The following is a 24968-nucleotide window of genomic DNA, read 5'->3' as shown; positions in this document are numbered from 1 at the left end:
TTTGTATGCTGACAAGGAGACTTCTGTGGCCCTGGTCTCCTGCATGCTCTTCCTGGTAGAGCTGAGAATTCAAGCAATTGTCCCTGGAGACTCTCAGAGCCACAGTGAGAGAGGAGGAGATTAATCAGTGCTGCCCTATCCATGGTGCCACTGCTCTGCCTGTAGGTGGGACACACACTGAAGCCTGGGTCACCTGAGCACCAGGGCAGCTCTAACTTAGATTACAAGGTATACTCATGTGCCTAATTTCAGACTACCAGCAGCACATGGAGCAGGGTCATTCCCATGTCATTGTCCAGGAAACCAGAGGCCTAGAGAGTTAAGTGCCTTGCAAGTAAGACGTGGAGTTAGATGCAAACCCAGCTCTTCTGAGTCTAAACTCAGTAGTCTACACTGCAAGCTGCCACTCGACTACTACAGTGGGCAATGAGGAAACGGGACCCCAAGTTCCAGGACCCCTTCCACCAGTATTCTATGTAATATTCTCTCTGAGGCTTACTTGAGCAGATAGGGCTACCCAGCCCCCTGCTCCTCAACAGTCTGTACAAATTCAAAGAAATGTGAGTTCAAGGAACTCATTTAAAGAACAGGAAAAGCAACTTTCTACTCAAGGTTAAGGTAAATGAGGGCTGAAACATGGATCAGAAGACTCTAAGTTTCCTCCACCTTCAAGTCATTCATTCTTCTTTCTGTTCCCAAGGAGGCCATAAACACATCTTCCTCCATCACTATTTAATCTGCTGGCTAATTTGTCTGGTGCTCCCAACCAGCACTTTGCCCCTGGAAATGAAATATTAACTGCATCAGCCTCACAGCCATCTCCAGCCATCTGATGCTAATAGAAAAGCAGGAAAGCTCATGGTGGTTTGTGCATTAGGACCAGCGGTGCCTTTCTTAACCCTCCCCTGTCAGGTAGGGCTGAAGGCAGAAAAAATTGCTGTAAAGGCAAGGCCTGTTTTTAGCACCACAGCCCAAAGACCTGGGGTCCTTCCTGTAGCTGTGATCACGGCAACAAGCTTCTTACTGCTCTTCTTTCGCTCTTGTGTATACTGGACAGCAACTTGTTTTCAGGTGAGACATCCCGTGAGCGGAAAAAATCATTTCACTTCTGTGAGCATTTTTGAGGATCAACATGGGTTCAACAGGTGCTTCTGGAGGATTACACAGGAGATAAAAACAGACCAAATAACCAGTGAGGCAGCACTTACAAATCATAGAACACCATATACAATGACAGCTTCAGAATTTCTGCAGATAAAAGGCTGAGGATAGAAACCTGGTTGGAAGATGCCATAGGAACTTGCCTTGAGGCTGTGTTTTCATAACACATAAGACTGGGAAAGACATGAAAGAATGGGAGTCTGATGGAGATTATGGGGGAGAAGGGATAAAGCCCCCAATCCACTCTCACCTGTCCTAGGAACCCAGGTATCATTATTTTTATGGCAAGGAGAACATTAACAAGCAGTTAAGCAATGAGCCAACTGTTTGCAAGTATAATTTCATTTATTTCTCTCAGAAACACTCTGAGTTATCTTCCCTAATTTTATAGACTGTAAAGAAAAAAAGGAATTCTCTCTAGAAGTCACATGAAGGGACAGACATGCCCCAAGGCTAAGGAGGGGAACACACACTGTGCAGAGCTTGAAAGGGTAGAGTCCAATCAAGAGCCCTGACTGAGGTTTCTGCCTTCCACCTGGGCACCTGGACCCAAGCTATGTTTTGTTCATGAAAGATGTAAACAATGGGGCCCAGAGACGAGGCCAGAGCAGAGCTGGTCAAGCCTGGTTTGTTGAAAGGGGAGAGTGGTGGTACATGCACACCATGGAATACTATTTAGCCATAAAAAGATGGTGACTTCACATCTTTTGTAATATCCTGGATGGAATTGAAACACATTCTTCTCAGTATAGTATCACAAGAATGGAAAAGCAATTATCCAATGTACTCAATTCTAATATGAAGTCAGTAGATGATCTAATGCATGCCCACACAGGAGAAAAACTCATTTCAATTCAAGTCGGGGGGAGGGGTAATCAGGAAAGGGGAGGGGCTGGAGTGCTTTCACTGAATGGGCACAGGGTGGGAGTGTTTGGCATATCTTTTGTGTGTGAGACATAACCACAAGAAGGACTCTATCTAACAAAATCAAATTTTTTGACCTGGTTGTTTGAAGCCTCACATTAACCTAAAATAAATTTACTTAAAAAAGAAAGAAAGAAGGAAGGAAGGAAGGAAGGAAGGAAGGAAGGAAGGAAGGAAGGAAGGAAGGAAGGAAGGAAGGGGTGGGTGACCCACCTGGGCAGTGCAATGGTGGCGTCTGCACCTGGGGGCAGTTAGAGACCACTTTTTATATGGGGCTGTAGGGAGTGGGCAAATTCCACAGCTTGCCCAGAAAGTTAGGGTCCTTTGGCTCTAACTACTGGGGTGGGGTGTGGCCTATCCAGATCCTTTGTGTCTTTGTCGTAGGAGGAGAAGACTAGGAGAAGGAGGAGGGGAGGGTTCGTGTGTGGCTACACTAGGCCTCCCAGCGGTTCACATCCCTCTTACCCCTGCCATAGACCCAGGCCAAGCTGACGGTCCCTGACCAGGTGGAGCACTTCCCCTAATCACACCCTGCCCCACGTTCCCACCAATCATGGGCTGTCCTCTCCTGGTCTTCTGCTTCTGGCTTTGATTTACTGTTCACGCCAGCAAGCTCTCTCTCTCCTATGCCTAGAGGAAGGTTGTTTGGGGGCATTAGCAATAAATTCTTAAAATTACTTCTAATCTGTGGAAGGTATAAATCACAGTCACAAATATAATATGCATTCTTAGGACTTTTCAAAATGACTTCCAGAATAATTTGGGATGGTTCAACAGTAATTATCTAGAAAAACAGGCTTATTTTGCACCCTGCTAACTGTTCTTTTGATAACAATATAACTTTAAGCCCTCAGTGCTTCTTCCTCCCTCGGGCTACACACACACAGAGCCTCACACATCCCTCCTCATTTCTTATGTAGAACGTTCTTTCTCCACACACGCCCCATACCTGGTGTTCTGGTGTCGCAGGCAGGATCCCAGCAGGACACAGAGGGCCCTATCAGGGTGATTCATGAATATGTGGGCAGGTGTTATGCATTGAATTGCATCCTCGAAGGAAAGATATGGTAAAGTCCTAACCCCCAGTACCTTAGAGTATGACCTTATTTGGAAATAGGGTCAGTCACTGTAGATGTAAGTAGTTAAGATGAGGTCATACTAGAGCGGGATGGACACCTCATCCAATATGACAGATGTCCTTATAAGACAGCCATGTGACGACAACAACCTCCCCAGAGAACACCAGGTGACAATGAAGGCAGAGATTGGAGTCAGGCAGCTGCAAGCCAAGTCCAAGAATCTCACAGGTCACCCGTAAACCACCAGAAGCTGGGAAGAGGCCAGGAAGGATCCCCCTATGGCTTCAGAGAGAGCACAGCCCTGCTGACGCCGTGATTTCAGACTTCCCATCTCCAGGACTGGGAAACAGTAAACTTATGTTTTTTTAAGTCACCCAGTTTGTGATGTTTTGTTACGGCAGTTGTAGGAAAATAATACAGAAGGGTTATGAGAAACCAAAAATAGATGCTAAGACATCCAGAGGCCGGCCACAGAGAATCCCCAGCACCTCAGCCTGAAGCATAGAGGGGAGGAGCCTTCACTGAAACCTGCGGCTGTCAGGGAGAAGCTGTAGCTTCCAGGAGAGGAAGGCACCCCCCTCCCCATCAACCCACCGCCTGGCAGGAAGGGGCTGGGGTAACAACGCCCTAACTCACTCTCCTCCTACTCTCCAGTTTCAGTTTCCTCCCCATTAACAGTTTCCAAGGGTTGGATAAGCCAAATGGGATGCCAGAGAGTCAAGGAACCAGGTGGGTGTGTGAAAGTAGAGTGGCACACAGACTGAGTCCCAACTGCGAAGTCACCGCCATTTCAGGGAATCCTTCCCCGCCCTTCTGACCAGCAGCTGGCCCCTACGACATGCTCTCGCAGTCCTGCTCCCGCAGAATACTTATTACAACCACAATGGAGGAGCTAATTATACAAATTATTAAGTGATGACTGGCTCTCATGCTAGCATATAAACTCTATGAGGGAAGAGACCACATCGGTCATTCGTCAGCGAACCTTCAGAGTCTGGCCCAGAGCAAAAACGACTAGATTTGTAGGATGTGCCGAAAGCTAGGCAACCTGATATAAAAAGATCAAGTATATAAATCCAAAGAGGTTGCCCTTGGCAACTTTCAAACACTATAAAGCATGGTCACCATTACGTTCTGCAGGTGAGTACTGATGGCACAATTTATAATATCCCCAAATGTGACTGGCTAGAGCACTTGCTCACAGTCCTCCGGGAGTGGCTGGTGGGATGGGCAGTAGGGCAAAGTGAGGTGAGGCAGAGGTGGGTAAGGAGAGCATCCACCATGGAGGCCAAGCAAACTTGAGCAGCTCTTGTCTACCTTTTTTCCGGGCAGTCTAGTCTCAGTCACACTAGGGAAACCAAAAAAGCTTAACCAGATCTTTCCCCGACTAACGTGGGAATTAGGCCCCAGACTCACTCTCAGATAAGGGAAACCCCCTTTGCTCTTGCCTTTTTGCTTACCAGATGACCCCCTTCCTAACTTCTGCTGCACCCTCTAATTCCAATAAGTAATTTACCAGTTTAATTTCAAAATTTCAAATTTTATTAGTCTTTACATTCAAAAGGATAGGTCCCAAAATTGAAACACTCTCCTCTTTTGAAGCACATACATGTTTAGGCTGTCATACATTGGGATATAATGGTGGTTTCTAAGTATTTTACAATATTTAGCTGTGTGTAATTCAACATAGCTGACCTAAGAACCCTTCAGAAAAGATAGATGAGCTCAATAAAGATTAGGAAACTCCAGCTCAGATTTGGAAGACAATGTTTCATTGGATTGCTCTTTTACACATGGGTGAATCACCCTTATCCAACTTTGCCAAGAGGGAGTTTGCAGTGGACACAACGATCATTACAAGATTCTCGGAGTCTTTGTGCACATCCATCGATCTCCTCGTTTGATTACTGCTGTAAATGTCAATAATGCTTTCTCTAGGTATTAACTGTTAACATCACCACACCACAGAGAGTCCACCAGGTATATCTACTTTGAATGGAGCAGCCGTATCAAATTTAACTTCTAAGGCAGGAAGCAGAAACCTTGTAATCAAATAGCTGCCCTAACCTCCTCTCAGTTGGCCTGACTTACCTTGCCCACATTTCTGTCTTGAGGTTGGCATTGTCATCCCATTAACAGGCAAGGAGTAGGCCCCATGAGCCTCCCCTGATCAGCAAGACTCTGCTGGGCAGCTGGGCAATAAAACAGTTGCTGACAGGAACTGGTTTCCTCAGGCACAAGTGGGTCACAGAGGAGGTGTTGACTCAGAGGCGGGACCACCCAGAAACCAGTTGGGAGGCAGAGCTGCACCAAGTGAGCCATGCAGAGGATCTTCTCCTTCATCCATCTCTCCCTCTTCTGTGCAGGTAAGGTAGATCCTGGGACCCCAGCCAAGCAAGACTCAGCAGCATAGGAGACATCAAGGCTCCCAAGACCTGGAACTCAGAAACGTTGCCTCTTACCCAATGATCTCAGCCCCCACTGAGCCTCTCTCTTGTATCTTTTCTCTCAGGAGTCATGCCAGCTGTTGTGTTGGTGCCTGGAAACCAAAAAGTGACTGTGTCTGTTGGGGAGTCTACCACCCTCAGGTGCTCTATGCAAGGTGGAACAATCGGTGACTACTACTTAAACTGGTACAGGAAGACCCAGGATGGCGCACTGACTTTCATATACCGAGAATCCAACACGTATGGCCCTGGTTTCACAGACGGTTTCACAGGTGCTGTTGATAATCAAAACAACCAGGTTGTCCTGATCATTTCTAAGGTATCAGAGAGAGATGAAGGACTTTACTACTGTGCCTGTGACTACCACCCTGCTGCAGGTCTACTTCTGAGCAGCTCAAAAACCACTGAGATCAGTGGAGAAAGGCAGTGCCAGAAATATCATGACTTTCTCTCAAACAAATAATTTAAGAAATGGAAGCCAAGGAAAGCTGGCATCCCTGCCTTCCCTGCAAGCTCATTCTCATCTTGCCCATGCACTCCACGATGCTCAGACAGTCAACCACCCAGTGGGGTATGGCCCAGTGTGGAGCAGAAGGGAGAGATGGAGCAAAAGGAACAAATTGTAGAATCGACTCTCACAATTTTCTTAGAGCTTTATAAAAGATTTGGCCACAGACTCAAAGTGCTTAGGGTATGGCATAGATTAAAAAGACACTTCCCAAAGAAAACAATGGGTAGCATCCAGCTTCTCTCCAATCGTATGCACCATGATTATAGATGTTCTAGAGAAGAAGGATGGGACTGTGACCTTTCTTCAGCATCAGATAGTGTGCACTATCTGTCACCCTGCCCAACATGGAGGGCAAGGCTCCATCCTTGCATTCCGTACTGTTCTGATGATCTCTGGCTGAAGATGGTATTTCCTTTCTACCTCTTTACTTTTTCCAGATGTGCTAAAAACAAAATATTGAAAAATTGCTTTTACTGGCACTTTTTTATCCTTTTTTGGATAGCTCAATTTAATACTGAACTTCTGTTCTGAAAAATGTACTTTTCTAAATTTAGATGATTGACAGGACTTTCTATCCCAAGGCTGAAACTGTAGCAGAAATCGGCCTTCCTGCTGGCCTCATCTAGAAAATCTACCGTTCACCTTATTAAATAGCCTCGTTGTAACTTATGGTGATGGATATGTTCAGTAACTTGGTTGTGGTGATGGTTTCACAGATGTAGAGGTATGTCAAAATTCATCAGACTAAGTACTGTAAATATGTGCAGTTTATTTCATACCAAATGTGCCTCAAAGTTGTAAACGTATTTGTTAACATCTAAAATAAACATTTTTTAAGCCTCCTTGGACTACATCAAGCAATAGCTAGGTAAAACTTTCTCCAACTAACCCTTCTGATCAAATATCCTGCCTACGGCAGAAGCACAAAGGGCTGACTTGGGTCTTCCAATCCAAGCACTCACTCTCTCACTGAGTCCTCCCTCCTCTTGCGGCTCTGTCTGGCCATTCATATATGTACACATTTTATAAAGCCATAAATGTTATGGTGTATAACTGTTCCATGCACTTTAGTTGTGACTTTCCCCATGACCTCATTTATCTCCTGTTATTATCACTCCCCTCCTCTCTTCATTCCTAAGCCCACTCACTCTGCCCTGCTGCCAAATTGTAACATGGACCTGTCACCTGCCTTCTACTTTTCTGCCCCCCCTGGGTATCTTCTTGGGTTGAACTGTCTACAAGTCCCTGGACATTGGTTCTGCCCTCAGGCATAATCAATTTCCCAAATAAACAGGGCACCTTGAGCCCAAATTTCTGGAAAGGCATTTGGACCCAGTCTGCCTAGGATGTGTTCAGGTCACCACAGAAAGCACATCACAACTCATCAAGCCCGCCACCTGCTGCTCATATCCAGTTATTCTTCCTCAGGCAAATGATAGGCAGGAAGGTAGAGTGTATCTCCAACACTGAGAGGGTACAATTCTTCTCCTAGTTTGAAATCATGACTTCGGAAAAGAACAGCATTTTGGAAAGATGGCTACGCAGATGTCAAAGTTTGGAAACAGTTTTATATAGTGTACAAGATAGATCCCTAGTAAGACACCTAATGAGTCCTCTGAGGGACACCAGGAAGAATGACTCTGAGGGGAAGGAAGTGAAAAGAATACCTGGAAAATCCATAAAACTGTATGTTAGTTGTAATAATAACTAACATCTGTTGAGTGCTTACCATGTGCTAGGTACCATCCTAAGCACTTTGAATATGTCATTTGGTTTAACCTTCACAATTACCCTAAGATTCATTTTCTATTATTGTCCCCACTTTACAGATCAGGACCTTAAGGTTCAGACAGGCTGGAACACTTGCCCCAAATATTATAGCTAGTAATGGAGAGCAACAAATGCTGGGGTCCATGCTGGAGAAGTCAGAGTGTAATTCAGCGAGGTGGTGGCCCAGAGAAGAGGCCATCTCCAGGACATGTCTGAAACAAGGGCAACAGGGGTTCTACCTCACCACCAGACCTGTACAAATTAATGCTCCATGACTCTGTCAAAAAACTGGGACAATGGAGCAGTGGTCCCAAGTGACCTCCCAAACATCTTCTAACTCTGGGATTTCATGATCCTGATGTGAGCTTCACAGTCTTCCAAAATCGTCTATATCTCTCCATCTATGAAATGGAAATAATGAGTTCCAGCTTCACTTTGCTGTAAAAAATCTAATGCTAGGGGTAAATAAATTGCACTGCACATAGTAACTACTTGATAAATGTTACTTATTAAAAGAAAGAGCAAACTATATGGTAGAATAATTGAGTACAAAGTGAACAAATTACTGATCATCAACAAGATGCCATTTTGCAGATATGAACTCACTTATACTTCTGACAACCCAGTAAAGTCATTTTTATCAGCTCCATTTTATACTGGGGAAACTGAGCCTCAGAGAAACTGGATAGCTTGCTTACAGAAACACAGCCAGAATCTGCGTCTGACTTGAAGGCCACAGTTGAAGCTCCTGCCACTAGGCTGGGAGCTATGGGATATCCTAAAGAAATACCTTCCCTCTAGCAACATCTCATGTAAGGGTGGCTGGGAACAGGGGCGTGAAGTCCAGTCATCTTTGCTGATTTGCAGGTGGCTTTTGATTCATTGGCCACTTTCCAGAAGATGGAATGGGAGTGGGTGTATCCAACTCCTTCCACTTCCTGTTTCCCCTCCCCTACTTTAAAACATCAGTGGCAATTTCAGCTTCCAGGCTGTTCTCCTGAGATGTCTCACTCTCGTGTTTGAAGGAAGACAGCTGCTACCCTACCCAGGCCACTTACATTCCTGAGCACACCCTGGGTCAGCCCTTTTCTCCCATCCTGTAATCTAAGAAATGAGCCCACATGTGCCTTTCTTCTGAATGCTTCCCTAAGGTAGTACCTTGTTGGACTCCCTTAGAGTCTCTGGAGGTGCCCACACATTCACTGCCCTTTCCTCCCCCTCTCAGGGGCCTGCCTGGAACAGCAACCTCAGGGGCCTGGGCCTGGTATAATAAAGGCTGGCGAGATTCTGTGGGTTTCTGTCAGGTCCATAGAATTGCTAATTCTACCACCCATATATATCTCTTCTGTGACGTAAAGTGTGCAAGTTTGTCTCTGCCATTGTTATCAACTTATTACTTATACCAAGGCAGCAAGAGGGCTCAAGATGTGACATTCACAGTTCTCTGAATTCAAAAATGAGCAAATAAGAACCAGAAGACAATGGAGGATTAAGATGCAGGAGCCATTGTGCAAAGAATAGAAATTAATTTCTAGCCAAGCCTTCGCTGCTTTAGGGAGGTCTTAGCCTCCTGCCGTGTCTCAGATAAAACATGCAGGCTGAGAAATTTTCTACACTGACAAGGTGAACAAATGCAGAATTAAGGCTTCTTTCCTACTCTTCATTCAACACATTTCCCCAAAATATGAATTGAAATGATAGGATTATACAACTTTAATTTTTTTGTCAAAGTGCTTTATTCATCTTCCAGCAAATACCACCTCTTGTATCTGCTTAATTTTTCTCCATAGTATTTGTCACTATTTGATATGCTACGTATTTTACTTGTTTATTCTTTTACTGACCAACTGTATGTCCCCTGGAACATAAGATCCTTGATGGCAGGGATTTTTGTCTGTTTTCTTCATTGCCTTAACTCCAGCTCTTAGAATGAGTCTGGCCCATAACAGGTGTGCAATCAATGTATTAAACGGATGAATGAATGAAATACAAGTGAGTGCTATGTCACCTGCCCTGTGCCGGGTGCTGGGAACACTGATGCTGACTCTGCATTCCAAGATGGTTTCTCCCAGCCTCAGCTGTCCACTAATAAAGAACTATTGAGTGTAACAATATTCTCAGAAGAGTTGATTTTAAAAAGTACTCTAGAACATCAACTAACTTACTCTGAAGGTCAGACATCAATGCTCCCAAGTTCCTTGCACATCCCTGCATGACGGGGATGAAAATGAAGAAGATAACAGGCTTTCTTCTTCCTCTACCTTTTTCCTCTATTGAGTCCCAAGATCCCAGGCCATGAGTCTTGGGCTGTCAAGGAAAAAGCTAAACACTTCTATTTTATTTCACAAAGGAATTTTGCAAACCTTCTCTTCCAACAGCCCCTCTGGGGCATGCTATTTCACAATCAAAAGCCACAATAACAAATTTCCCTAAACAAAAAAGCAATTCCTAACTCCCTTTCACTCTACCACCTGGACTACCAAATGATTTTAATACTCCACAAGAATACAGAATCCCCTGGGGCACTGGTTTTGGGGTTTTTTTTTTATTTACATATACATAAACACATACATTTGTGAATGGTAACAGCATAGGTAGGGTGCAACAAACACTAGAGTTCTCTGAAGGCATGCCCCAGATGCTCCAGCGCCCCAAGGCCGCAGGCAGCCAGTGCTGCACTATATTTAATAGGAAAAATACCTGGTGTCGGCAAGTCCAGCCCACCTGCCTCCTTTGCACAGTAGGCAGCGCGTCAGTCTCATAATCTGAAGGAAAGTCCAGCCAAAACGCAGTCTCTTGTATTAATGCAAATAAAGCCAGGTTCTCGAACTTTGTGAGAACTCTTTTAAATAAGAAATTTAACAGGCATGAATAAGTTTTCCTTTTACCTGCATGCTTGTGGGCAAATAGGGAAGTTTAAATTATCTTCTTCTGGGTCAAGGAGAAAACTTCATGAGTATTCATAGCTTTTATACTTATACTAAAGTAAAAGCTATAAATATCTTTTAATCAGTATAAATATATTCTTAGAGCAACAAATTATTAAGAAAGAAAACCAATCCAAAGTATAGACCTGTGGAGATTAAAGTGGCTTTCATAAAACAATCATTATGTGTTCATTCTATAACAATGTGTAAAGTACATACTATGTGCCAGGTACTTTTCTAGACACAGCTGCCAGACACCTCAGAAGCTTCATTTTAATGGAAATAAACACAAAAGAAAAATAAATAAGTAAAATATACGTTACCAGTAATTGCCATAGAGAAGAATGAAACAGAGAGGGAGAGAGCATGTTACCAGCAGGCTAGTAAATCAGGTTGTCAGGAAAGGCTACAATGAGAAGGTAACATTCCAGCAAAGGCCTGCATGTAGGCCCGGAGTACAATAGTTGGAGTCTGGATGTTTGCTGTACTCCTCTGTTAGAAGGAGTTTGGGGGGGTTTGGGGGGTTGTTTGTTTTGTTTTTTGGGGGGTTTTGGTTTTTTTTTTTTTTCAAGTACAGATTTAAGACACATAATAGTGCCAGCTTTTCTGAAGAAAATAGGGAAGAGTTTTTTTCTTTCTTGTCTTGCTAAGAGCTCTTTCGCCACTGGTTCACCTTTCTATCTGAGGACCAAGTGCTGGAATTCCGTGCATGAGTGTGAGGCGTGTTGGAGAGCGGGTGGGAGGGTGCGTCAAGGAAGCAGTGCTGAAACGGTCAAAATCTACAACATGAAAGGGAAGATGGGGGAGAACTGACCATTGACAGATGGAAAACAGGACATGAGATGTTGAGCACTTTACCTTGACTCTCCCCACCCACGTAACCACATTCCGTGGACTGATGAGTGTTTCTTCCTGACCATAAAAGGACACAAGGAGCACCGAGGGGGTGATGTGTTTCTCTGACCCGTCCCAGGATGGCTTCTCTAGCAGCTCGGGAAGAGAATCTGTAGCCTCAGCTCTCCTTGTGTGCCCCGAAAACTGTCGCAATATAGACTGTGTAGCTGAAATAAATCATGAGTTCATCTCAGTGAGGTTCTGAGATTTTTCCTCCTCTCTGGGAAGCCAACCACAGAGCTACTGAGGAATTTAGAGTGACTTTGGAGAAAGCTGGAGTGTCTTTACGGTACTGAGCAAAGCTTTAAGGATTCACCTTCCAGGGCTCCTGGGTGTACTGGAACCAGAGGCCCAGGGTAGGCCCCAGAGTCTTTTCCACCTCTGCTTGCCACTGACAGGAGGGAGAAATATTACTCAGAGGCAGAGAGAAGGAATGGCGGCATCCACGGGGACGATACCAAGGAGACACAGCTTGAATGTGGGTTGTCATATGCTCTGTCACGTCAAAGGCCTCCTCATATGTAGGGACATCACTGTGTTTGCATAGCACCTGTGTTATAGTCATGAGTGACTGATCAAGAATTAAATGCCTCAGTCTTCTAACATGGTAAAAAGGGTTTTAAGTGGATAAATATGGTCACCAGGGGGCCAGTGTAACTGACGCTATTGGTTGAAATCAGGGAGGTGGCATAATACCAATAATCCTCTTTCATAGTAAGAATCAGTTTAAGTGTCTGAGTCCACAGCTAGTCCATTTCTCAGCATCAACTCGTACTTCCCTTCTGAAGGATATCCGCCCCCACTTACACACGCAGAGTGTTAGAGCAGGGAGACATTTACTCACTACCTGGCTCACCCTCTTCAGTTGAAGATGAAGAAACCAAGGAACAGAGAAATTAAGTGCCTTTCCCACCATCACACAATATAAAGCAGATAGACAAAGTGATGTACTACATTTCTGTCTCTTTCCCCCAATGTCCTCAAAGTCAAGGGCTAAGTAAAAACAGAAAGGGCAAACCATGTGATCATGCCGAGGTGAAAGTAAGATGGGATGGGGTGTGGTTTTCTCTGCGTTCTAGACGACTACCTCCTGTAATCTATCTCACACATGCAGATCCAGGGAAATGTTGTCATTGCTTTAATAGAAAAGCTCCTGGCACAATTTTAGTAAGTGTATTTTCCTCTTAGATAGCAGTATAGTGCTGCTGTTTAAGAGTTAAAGATAGGCAAAGTGATATACAGAAATAAACAGCCTTAACCATTCACAAAAATACCAATGTGTTGAACGTACAAACAATAATCTGCAAATTGTCTCTAACTTTGGCAAGATCCTTTCATCTATCTTAAAATGAATAAGTTTAAAAATGTGGGCTGTAAACTGCATATATGTTTTATTTTATTTCATTTGAGACAGGTCTCACTCTGTCACTCAGGCTGGCACAATCACCGTTTATAGCAACCTCAAACTCTTGGGCTCAAGTGATCCTCCAGCATCAGCCTCCCAAGTAGCTGAGACTACGGGTGCCCTCCACAACACCTGGCTATTTTTAATTTTTTCATTAGTGAGATGGGGTCTCACTATGTTGCTCAGGCTTGGCCTTGAACTCCTGGCCTCAAGCAACCCTCCCACCCTGGCTTTCCAAAGTGCTGGAACTACAGGCATGAGCGACTGAGCCCGACCATGAGTTAGTTGTTTCAGCAGGGAAAAGAGAATGGATTCTGGAATAAGAGGAAACTGAGTAAGATGACAGCTCCCCCCTTACAAGGTCTGGGACCTTGAAAAAGTTTTCTCAACTTCTCTAGAGCTCTATTCAGTCATCCATACAATAAGAATAATGATTTCATAGAGCTCTTACAAGGATTAAAGTAAACAATTGCTAGTAAGCACCAAGCACACCTGGATGTCCACCACCCAGAGATGCTCAGCAGGGAACAAGGCTTGGTTGTCCTTAATACCTGATGATCTGAAGCAGAGCGGTTTTACCCAGAAAAGGGAGCTCCAATAGGAGGGAACATGGCCAATGACCACTCACTTTTTTCCAAACCAAAATCTAAAAATATTCCAGGACATTTTTCACAAAAGTACCTCCTCAGGAGTATTCTTCCTGCACAACCTCTCTGAATTCTTTCCCTGCACTAACAGTCATGAAGTCCCAAAGGCAAGACCTTCATTGGGCAGGTCTAGCTCAATGATGAGACACTGCATCCCAAAGGCCTTCCACGTACCTGGATATGGGATATGGCCCCGTGTCAGCTTCCCCAGTGGTAACATGAAGAATGAATTTTTCATACCAAACATTTGTAACAGACTTTGTCCAGATATCTGAGACAAAAGTTAGGCAAAGGGGTCCCAATTTTCAGAAAACTCAGCCTTACCCGCTTTAGGGATGCTCTCCCAGAAGGCCTCCCTAATCTTAGGATACATTTAATTAGTATACCCTTTTAGAAATAGAGATTTTTTTCATGTCCTTAAAAAGGAACCTATGAAGTTTATCATAATGTCACTGTGAGGGGTGACATTTGTCCATCTTCTTGCTGCCCGTGTGGTCTACATGGAGTTACTCTTCATAGCAGAACTTACCCAAGGAAATTAAGTTTCCCTAAATGAATCCCAAGGATAAACAGCCTCATTCCAGAACCTCTGACTTTTTCCATTAAAAAATCACAGGGACCTGGTCCAGAGGAAGTGTGGGGGGGAAGCCAGAGAATCAGAGCCCATGTCTTGCCAAAAATTCACATTCTGATGGGAAAAAATAATGAAAGTTATCTGTGCCAAATCACATACTGGAAAGAAGCTCTCTGAGATCTGAGGAAACATTCACCTGTTATAAAGAGCTAGCAACCTAGTAATTTCATTGTTGTTGTTGTTGTTCTTTTAATCATTTGAGAGTCAGAACTCCTACTCCTAACTTTGTGTATGACTTTAGACAAGTCAGTTAACCTCTTTGTACCTCAGATTCTCATTTGTGTAATAAAGAGTTTATATTCGATTATGGCTAAGGTTCCTTTAACACTAACAAGCTACAGGTCTCTGCCCAGCAAGAAAGAGAAGGAGGTAGCCATAGGACAAAAGAGATCAAATTTGACAGATTCTCAAGACTTAGGAAGCACAGATTCCTGCCTAGCTGATTCCTTTATGTAATCCAGTAAGGATAAAATCGAACAGGGAACTAAATGAAATACTCTCTTGATTAATCAAAGGGGATTGAAAGTCATTGCTAACCTCACACCTACCTTGCATCGCCGCCAGCTCACCTCCCCTGGGACACTCCTCCTTCTCTTTAATGCCTCATCATGATTCTCAAAAACTGTGATCACTCAAGGTTGAAGCTTTTAATCTCCCATGTATAAAAGGATATGCAAATAGAGTTCAGTTTCCTGTTGAGTCTCTGCCAAGGTCTTAGCCTGGCAGTTCTGGGAAAAGAGCCAAAGACCTCGTATTTCTTAGCTGTTAACATTCTCCCATCTGTGCTCAAGTCAGCAGCCTAGGCTTCAGGCTGTGGTTTGTCTTTCGTATTATACTTTCCCAATTTTTCTGAAAGAACCCTTTAGAATGAAAGGCTCTAAAACCTTTCAAAATAAGTAAGATTCAGCTGGCTCCCAAGTAATCCGACAGAGGGTTATCTGTTCACATTTGAGGGCAGTAAGAGAAAGACCAAAAGATCTATATTTCTATAATCCTTTATTATGGCCTCAGAATCCAATCTCGCAAGCTACTTGAGATGGTTAAATTAATTAGGATGTAGGCAGGGCTTTCCATAAGTCATCTGTGTCTCTGATCTGGGATGTCTCGCATTGTACATAAGCAAAATGAAAAAGGCAAGGTCTTCAGGTACAATAACAGCTCTGTACAACATCGAAAAATAAAAGGCCTGAACATCACAAAACATCTCAGGGTATTTCTAGGCCAAAAATTCTACTGAACAATAGAATCAGGGACCAGACTAACTGTCCCCTGCATTTCCCTGATTGAACTCACATAAAACAGCAGCTATCGTTTTTACTCAACGCAAGGCATTGAGACCTGAGTTTACCGAAATGTTCTAACAACATTCTGATGGGAAATCATATGTTCCAAGCTGTGTTAAATTTTACCATTTATTAAGCATGGAATTTTCACTTGTTCTATAAGTGCTATAGTGCATTTGTATTTCCCCTCTGAAGCTAACTCCCACAAGGGCTTTCCCACACATTCTCATTTCCATTACAAGGTTAATGTACAAGTTACACCTTTGAACTTCTTCAGATAAGAGATTTCCTCTTTCATTTCTGTGTTAGTCCAGGCAGCTATCAAGAGCTCAAGCCTGGACTGAATACCCTGGAATAGGGCATCAGTAAAAAGCATTCTCAGGGCTGTTATTTCATACTCTTTCACTTGTTGCCCTCTGCAGAATTTGTTTCTAAATCTCTCTCTCTATTCTTGACACTTGAGCTTTCACTTTTAAAGTTATATTTTCTTTGTAGTCTACTCTCTGAGTGTTGATACTCTACATTTTTTCCACTTCTCATTTCCCTCCCAGCCTCTCACCCTGAGCCTTATACCCTCCAAGAGTCATTATTCCTAGACCATTCATTTACATCCCAATAGGGAAGTAATGTAAAATATTAAGGGCGGCGCATGTGGCTCAGTCGGTAAGGCACAGGCCCCATATACCAAGGGTGGCGGGTTCAAACCCGGCCCCGGCCAAACTGCAACCAAAAAATTGCCGGGCATTGTGGCAGGTGCCTGTAGTACCAGCTGCTGGGGAGGCTGAGGCAAGAGAATCGCTTAAGCCCAGGAGTTGGAGGTTGCTGTGAGCTGTGTGAGGCCACAGCACTCTACCGAGGGCCAGAAAGTGAGACTCTGTCTCTACAAAAAAAAAAAAATATATATTAACCAGGTCCTTTCCTATTCCTACTTGGGGTGGGGGGGTGGGGGGGTTGTCTTGTTTTGTTGGTTTCCTTTCTTTTTTTTTCTTTTGGTTGGGGACAGTGTTTTTCTTCTTTGTCCCACTCCAACCCAACCCATGCAAGTCTGTAAGTTAGCACCACCTTGCGCCATTTGTGGGTATTTTTCTCTGAGATGTGTCCCCAGAGCAGCATTTTGAGACTGCAGTCCACTGACATTATGACCTTTGTAGGTGCTTAGCTCAGGAAGACTCAGGAGTTTCTACTTAAATCCAGTTCCAACTACTTCATCACAGTAATTTGTTATTGGAAAAGTTTGGACTATCAACATATCACTCCTGTAAAGGTTCAGAAGTGAATCTTAGATTCTATAGAATATATGGATTCTCTACAGGTCCTTGGCAAAGACTTGACTTCCCCAGTTCTGTGACTCAGACAACAGGAGGCATCCAGATCATCTGCCTTTGGGTGGCAGAAAAGAGAATTGTCATCGCAGACAACAACAACAACTCTGGTCTACTTTTGTTTTCCTATACCACACCTCATTATACCATGTATGTCTGGCAGGCCTTGAACAAGTCAACACAGCCTTGTATTAGGGTGGGGGCCCAAGGTAAAGTAAGAGAATCTGACTCCAAATAAAAACCTTCTCCTCGTGGGGGTGGGGGAGGGGGAGAGCAGAGAAAAAACAAAGGAGGGAGGGTGGGGGAAAGGAAGGGCTGAGAGAGGGAAGGAGGGAGGGGGTGAAGTCTTGGTGTGTGACACACCTTTTAGGGGCAAGACACAATTGTAAGAGGGACTTTACCTAACAAATGCAATCAGTGCAACCTGGTTTCTTGTACCTTCAATTTATCCCCAACAATAAAAAAAAAAAAACCTTCCCCTCTTTCAAGGCAAAGATTCCAAAGACTGTGTATACATTCTGTACACTCTGTATTTCCATTTGAATATATTTCTCCCAGTTTCGGCACATGTTTGTGCGCACACAGAATTCAGTGATACAAATCAAGACTCTGTCCTGCATACACTAATTAAATCAGCTATCCGTGCAGATTGATTATGTGGAAGGGAGGCAATTTTGCACCAAAATTTACTAACCTCCACTTTAATGAGAAAAACAATAGAAAAACTTTCTTCCTACCATGACTCTCTCTCTGAATAGATTGCTTTCCAGGAAGGGGTAAGATAATTCTGCCATGGCTCTTTGGCTTCCATGCCCCAAGCCCGTCTGGTCTCCGTCACATCTGGAGAAAGGATTGCCTTTATTCAGCAGTATTTACACCATCACACTGATACCAATAGTCAGACCTGACTATATAGCTTGGCTAAAAAACCTGGAAAAGTTCATGTTCTAAGAGAGAAGTGGGAAGTGGTGGGACCCATGGGGCCTGAGTGCTTGGAAACTCACATCCACTGCTGACTTGCTCTTCTCACCAGCTGCCAGATCTAGCAGGTGTGTCTTCCTTATGAGGCACTGAATATCCACATCCTGTGGTCCCCTGTACCCCTGATACCCCACATTTGAGGTGCTTTCCAATTCAGAGTACAAAAGCTGCTGGCTTGGAGCCAATTCACAACGGCAGTAGGCCACAACCACCAACTACCCAGGAAGCATCCACCCAAGCAGACATGAGAATCATATTCTTAGAAATTCCCATATATGCAATCCCATCAATCATCCAACACCTGCTCAAAGAGGGCAACTGGGAGACTTTCTCCAGCACATCTGGAGGGAACTAAGAAGACCGAGGTTATGACCAAGATTTAAGAAGCTGAGATAGAGTTAAGGAAATTATTGGAACGTAGATGTTCCAACTTTACATGTAATTTAGGAAAACCTGCAGATCTATCCACACCTTTGACATAAAGCCTTCATATAACACTGACCTTACCGGTCCTACTCTCTGAGTCCCACATGGTGGTCACACACTGTAGACACTCACAGCCATGAGCAACAGGACCATGCCTCTCTCTGCATGCATGTAGAGAGGGACTCTGTTTGTGCTAAGCCTTACAAGGATATCCTTGGGTTGCAAATGTCTGTAAGAGATTGTACCTTGACTACCCAAAGTCTGTAGAGTTTTTACTTTCTTTTTTCATTTCTCCCACCAAGGAAATGGTCACTGCTATCCACTGCCTATTTGGTAAAGCTAAGAAAGATAGGAAGGAGAAGGAGATCAAGTTCAAGGAGAAAAACAAAGATATTAGCTCCAGGGAAAATACAGAGAGGACCTAATTTAAACTAATTTAAATTGCACATGAACTTTATGCCCACCCTGTATTGTGGTCTCAGAATATTTGTCATTTGGGTTTTTTTGGTTTGTTTTTGGCCAGGGCTGGGTTTGAACCCACCACCTCCAGTATATGGCGCTGGTGCCCTACTCCTTTGAGCCACAGGCGCTGCCCTGAATATTTGTCATTTGAACTGATATTAACCTACCACCTCAGAAAATGTCAAGGTCAGTATTAGAAGATATATTTTCTTAAGGAACTCTAAAAGAAAATTGAAGAATTCAAGGAGTACTACTGCAAAATCCACATACACCAAAAGAAAAAAGTGCTTAGTCATGTCTGGAACCATCCAAATTCTTGGCAATAACTAAGGAGGCTGCACCTGTCAGCCCACTGTTACTGCAAAGTATGCCATCTGTACCACCCCATTTTAATCTGCCTGTGTCCTCTTCTTGGACCCGCCTCCTCATCACATCATTCATATGCTTTCATTCTATTTCCATCAAAACCCCATCTCAAGAAATGACCTGAAACTAACCCACACTCATGCTTAAGTAATGAATATAGAGGGAGGCTTCAGCTTTTCTAAGGTTGGGGGGAGAGGAAGCATTCCCTTTTTTTTATTATTATTATTAGTATTAGATCATAGCTGTGTACATTAATGCCATCATGGGGCACCATGCACTAGTTTTATAAACAGTTTGACACATTTTCATCACACTGGTAAACATAGCATTGTCTCCGACAAAGGTTTAATAACCAGAATCCACAGAGAACTCAAAAGTATAAGCGAGAAAAGAAAAAGTGATCCCATCTCAGGCTGGGCAAGGGACTTGAAGAGAAACTTCTCTGAAGAAGACAGGTGCATGGCCTACAGACATATGAAAAAATGCTCATCATCTTTAATCATCAGAGAAATGCAAATCAAAACTACCTTGAGATACCATCTAACTCCAGTAAGATTGGCCCATATCACAAAATCCCAAGACCAGAGATGTTGGCGTGGATGTGGAGAAAAGGGAACACTTCTACACTGCTGGTGGGAATGCAAATTAATACATTCCTTTTGGAAAGATGTTTGGAGAAGCATTCCCTTTTTATGGAGATAATAGCTAAAGACTGAAGCAACCATCACAGAATTTTCAAAATTCAAGGAATACTGCCCAAACTGAAAGATGAAAGTCTGTTCTTTCTTTTTTGGAGGCTCAGTGTAAATCATATCAGGAGCGTCTGGAGCCTCCCGAGTGGCCAGGAAGGAGTCCAGCTGGAGCACACACCAGAGTGAGCCATAGCCTGGCCTGGAGAAGGCAACAGAGGGGAAAATTGAGGCCAATAGAAAAAAAAAAAATAGACACCTGAAAAGAGATTCCATTTCAATAGCAGGAATAGCTTTGCTGTGGTTGGCAGCCACTCAACAATGAAACTAGCATCCTTGTCAGTGGGTGAATTCAATGGATGACTACACTGGAAAGACTATCTACATTGGCTGGGCGCTAAACTCAATGACCTGAGCTATTTTCCTCCCTAGAATTCATTATAGAATTCTATGTTGAAAGACTATCAGGCCTGCCAAATTATACTCGGTGTATGTAATTATGCTCCATACATGTATTTGTATCCTCTTTAACAATATATAATCAGTTTCTATGTTATTGGATAATTTTCCTAATCAGTATTTTAATAAGCTACATTAATCTTGTATCTAGGGGAATACTATAGTTTACTCAATCTGTTCTCTTATGGACAAGCCCTTAGGAAACGTCTACATTTTTCCTATTATAAAAATTGCTATGATGAACATATTTGTACTTACAACATTTTCATTACTTAAAATTATCATATATGTGAGGAAACATTAATACATAAAATAGAGTAAGCCCTCATTTTCCTCAATTACAAAATTCAAAGTTAAGAATTTTGAGGGGTTAGGCACTGTGGCTCATGCCTGTAATCCTAACTTTCTGGAAGGCCAAGGTGGGTTGATTGCCTGACCTCATAGGTTTGAGATCAGCCTGAGCCAGGGGGAGACCTTGCTGTAAAAATAGCCAGGTGCTGTGGCAGACACCTGTAGTCCCAGCTACTTGGGACGATGAGGCAAGAGAATCACCTGGTCCCAAGAGTTTGAGGTTGCAGTGAGCTGTGACGCCACCGCACTCTACCAAGGGGGATAAAGTGAGACTCTGTCTCCAAAAAAAAAAAAGAATTTTGGCCAACTTGAATATATAAACCCTCCTCAGGATTATAGCATTCTACTTTAAATTTTTTACTGTATTACTTGTTTACACTTGCATATTTAAAACTATATGTTATATAAGATAATGTATCAACTTTAATACTGCTTTATATTTGCATAGCTCATAAAACAAGTATTTGAATTCTTCACAGGCACCTCAAATCAATGTATTTGTTGCCCTTAGGTCCACTATTTTTTTTTTTTTTTTGAGACAGAGTCTCACTTTGTCACCCTTGGTAGAGTGCTGTGGCATCACAGCTCACAGCAACCTCAAACTCTTGGGTTCAAGCGATCCTCCTGCCTCATGCTCCTGAGTAGCTGGGAATATAAGTGCCTACCCCAACACCCAGCTATTCTTAGAGACAAGGTCTCATTCTTACTTAGGCTGGTCTCGAACTTCTGAGCTTAAGCAATCTCCTGCCTCGGCCTCCCAAAATGCTAGGATTAAGGGTGTGACCCATCGCACCAGGCCCAAGGCCACTATTTTTAGTTTTCATTTTTCCAGATTATATTGGATTCACTTTCATCTGACTTGTTTGAATTATTCACCATATATAAGCTATCACAATATCCATTTTTGAAGGGTAAAACCCACTAACATAACATTAGAAATGTTGTTTTGCCATTTATCCTAAAAGTGTATATTCTTGATCTCCACAGTAAGACATTTACCTGAAAGACTTGTCTAAACAATATCAAACATTGCAATTTCAAAGGCAGTGGGAGACCCAAAAACAGTAAGTTTTTGTTAAACTACTTAGTCATCTTTTTCACTAATTCCATCAGCTGACTTCCATAAACATCCATGAACTTGCATTGATGGAGATCGTTCCAGATTAATTCTTCATTAAACTGTACTTAACTGTTCAAAATAAAATCATTAAGCAAAATCATTGTAATATAGCGCTTTATAATTTTTGTAAGGGATCAAATATAAGAAATCTCCTCTTCTCTGAGAATAATAAACCATAGTTTATGTTCACCCATGCATAGGATTTTCTTATAATAAATTCCCCAAAGTGGAAATAGCTGTTCAAACTGTTATATTTTCACCCTTTTTACACTAACTAATTGGCTTCCAATAACAATTAAATAATTTATATCACTTTGGGAGTGTCACCTTTTCTAGCAAAAGCATTGATTAAATATCTGACCCCCCCCCAATGGATTCTTAATGCTTTATATACATTTTTATTACTTGAGGATTAAAACAATTTTTCTCAGTTTATTAACCAATGATTAACTTTCTTCCTTTGTCCTTTGTCCATTTATTTGGGGGTGGGGGGGTTCTTAGTGTTTTGCTTATTGACTTGTGTGATTGCAATCATTTTGTGCCTGAGTTTTATGGCGTTTAACCACAAAAACAGCACTGGTGAGAGCATATTTTACATGTATTGTGGATGGCAGAGAGCGGTGATGGCAAAATGCCAAGGGAAGGGAAAAAGGAAGAAGAGGGTTCTTGTACTGAGGTGTTTCACTGTGACTACTTACCACAGAGGTTGGAGTGCAGTAAGCATTGTTCAAAAACACCCAACTATGATGTTGTATGCATGTCTCACCACTGGGAAGAGTCCTCTGAGTGCCCTGGAAAAATAATACATAAGCTTAGTTCTCCTTTACCCCATCTCCTTTCTTTAGGTATTTATTCCACATTGCCTACAGCAGTAGTAGAATATAAACAGGTATCACCAAAGTCATCAGTGATAACTAACCCCAACCACACATTTCAATGTTAATTAAATATACCCATGCCACTGTAAGGAGACTATCATGTCAGAGTAAAGGAAATGGGACCAACAGTGGCAGAGTGCTTGGATCCTAAGTCACACATTAGCATCTGAGGAACCCAGAGGTTAGACCTAGCTCTGTCTAACTGACATCATGCCTTCCTTCTAAGAGTTTTAGGCATAGTATGAAACACGGCAAGTGTTCAAAAAAGTGGTTGCTGGGAACTGAATTCATCTCATTGCTTGTGGAGTCCCAGCTTTTTCAAATAATGTATTTCTTAAGACCATAAATGGAAGGAGATCCACATGGTGATATTCTGACATTAAATGCCCAAATCCTAACGGGTCACGTGCTGCCTTGTTCTGGTGAGAAAACTACCAAAAGAAGGAGTAGCAGCTGCAAGAAAGTTGTTAATAGGTAGCATGGGACAAATGACCATGATGTGAAGAAAAGTGCAGACTCTTCAAAAATCAAACCTAAGCTATTAGAAAGTCACGAGTAAATAAACAGATGGTGGGAGGCAAAATTTGGGGGGTGGAGTTAGCCAGTAAGAGATTTTGGAGGAGGTGGATCTTGAGCTAGTCCTTGCAGATGATGAAAGACTTAGAATGAACTGGGCATATTATTGAGAATCAAGGAATTGCCATTTCTGAGGTCATTAATGCCACCAGTCCCTTCATCTGAGACTAGAGATAAAACTTATCTCCACACACTAGAACTATAAATTTTTGAAAGATATTTCCTGGGAACAAAGCAATATTTATGACCACTTCAGAGGATCAATCAATGCCAACATCACAGATCTGAGGGCCTACAGGCCTAGACTCTACTCTTCTCTTGACCTTGTGTGAGTTTGATCCATTAATCCTTTCATTTGGGGATTACAATCACCATTTGGCACACCAAGTCTAGATGCTGTTTTTAAGTCTAGGAGGAGAGCAAAAACAACGTAAAGGGGAAGAAAACTATGCCTAGACCTCCTCCCTAGGTTGTTCAAAGTCACTGGATTTATGACTTCGAGGATAGACTACATCAACCCAATCAAAATTAAATCAAAGTACCTCTTTTCCATGGAATATAAATAGTTCACGGAGATAACACAGAGAAATTTAAAGAAATTTTCATTTTTATTGCAGAAATGGAACATAACATCTTTGGATTACTTATTCTGTCAAAGTGAAGTCTCTTTCAAATATTGCTTTTTCAACATACAGTGATGAGTTTATAACCTTTTCAACATACAGTGATGAGTTTATAATGGTTACAGAAAAAATATGACTAGCTTCCTGCTTCATGCAAAGATACTATAGAAAATAATATTCCAAGCCAAAAAAAAAAAGTTTTAAGACATTTTGAAGTCTCATATTACTTGCTGGTGACAATGGGAAAGTATAACTTTACAAAAATAGATCTGTGTGCCACCATCTTATCCTAGTGCTCAATCTCCTTCTCTCCGAGCCATTATCTCCATCCTGACATGCTGCAGGACAACGTGCACATATCACCCACACAGGATTATGAAAACAAACTAACTAACTAAAACAGATAAACACTTTAGTTCTAACAGGAGACAGGAAGCTAGAAAAATAAGTAAAAGGATTCCATAAAGAAAGATTTTGACAAATTCAGAAGGTGAGACATTCTAGTGGACAACAGGTCAAGCCCCTTCAATAACCAATATCGTGTAAAGAAAAAGGAGGAGAAGCAGTGGAAAGAGAACTATTACAGATTAAAGAGAATTAAAAGATTCAGACCAGGTGCAGTGGCTCGTGCTTGTAATCATAGCATTCTGGGAGGCCAAAACAAGAGGATCACTTGAACACAAGAGTTCAAGACCAGCCTGAAAAAGAGGGAAACCCCATCTCTACCAAAAACAGAAAAATTAGCCTGGCACCTGTGGTGGGCACCTGTAGGCCCACCTGCTTGGGAGGCTGTGGCCGAGGGATCACTTGAACGCGGGAGTTTAAGGTTGCTGTGAGCTAGGCTGAGGCCACGGCACTATAGCCTGGACAACAGAGAGAGACTGTTTCAAAAAAAAGAGAGAGAAACTTAAGGATTTAACAACCAAATGAAATGCATAGTCTTTCATAGTCTTTAAATGGATTCTTGTTATTAAAAAAAAAAAAAAAAAATTTTGTTGGCTTGGCACCTGTAGCTCAAGCAGCTAAGGCGCCA

General features: G+C 42.6%; 1 protein-coding gene and 2 gene segments (V, D, J or C); all 3 read left to right on the top strand.

Annotated features, from left to right (window-relative positions):
- LOC128587398 (T cell receptor alpha chain MC.7.G5-like) overlaps window positions 1-24968 on the top strand; it is a 230641-nt gene that overhangs the window by 102341 nt on the left and 103332 nt on the right.
- Window positions 1-24968, top strand: part of LOC128587405 (T cell receptor alpha variable 8-3-like) — a 624669-nt gene that overhangs the window by 527370 nt on the left and 72331 nt on the right.
- LOC128587409 (immunoglobulin lambda-1 light chain-like) overlaps window positions 5423-24968 on the top strand; it is a 40923-nt gene continuing 21377 nt past the window's right edge. The window contains exons 1-2 of the mRNA XM_053593478.1: window positions 5423-5530; window positions 5677-5974. Coding sequence (XP_053449453.1) covers window positions 5485-5530; window positions 5677-5974 — 344 coding nt within the window. The 5' untranslated portion in view covers window positions 5423-5484. The remainder of the gene's footprint in view (window positions 5531-5676; window positions 5975-24968) is intronic.

This window comes from Nycticebus coucang, chromosome 6, assembly GCF_027406575.1.
Source record: "Nycticebus coucang isolate mNycCou1 chromosome 6, mNycCou1.pri, whole genome shotgun sequence".
In the NCBI taxonomy this organism is placed as follows: Eukaryota; Metazoa; Chordata; class Mammalia; order Primates; family Lorisidae; genus Nycticebus; species Nycticebus coucang.
The sequence above is the reverse complement of the archived record's forward strand: the minus strand, read 5'-3'. Positions and strand labels throughout refer to the sequence as shown.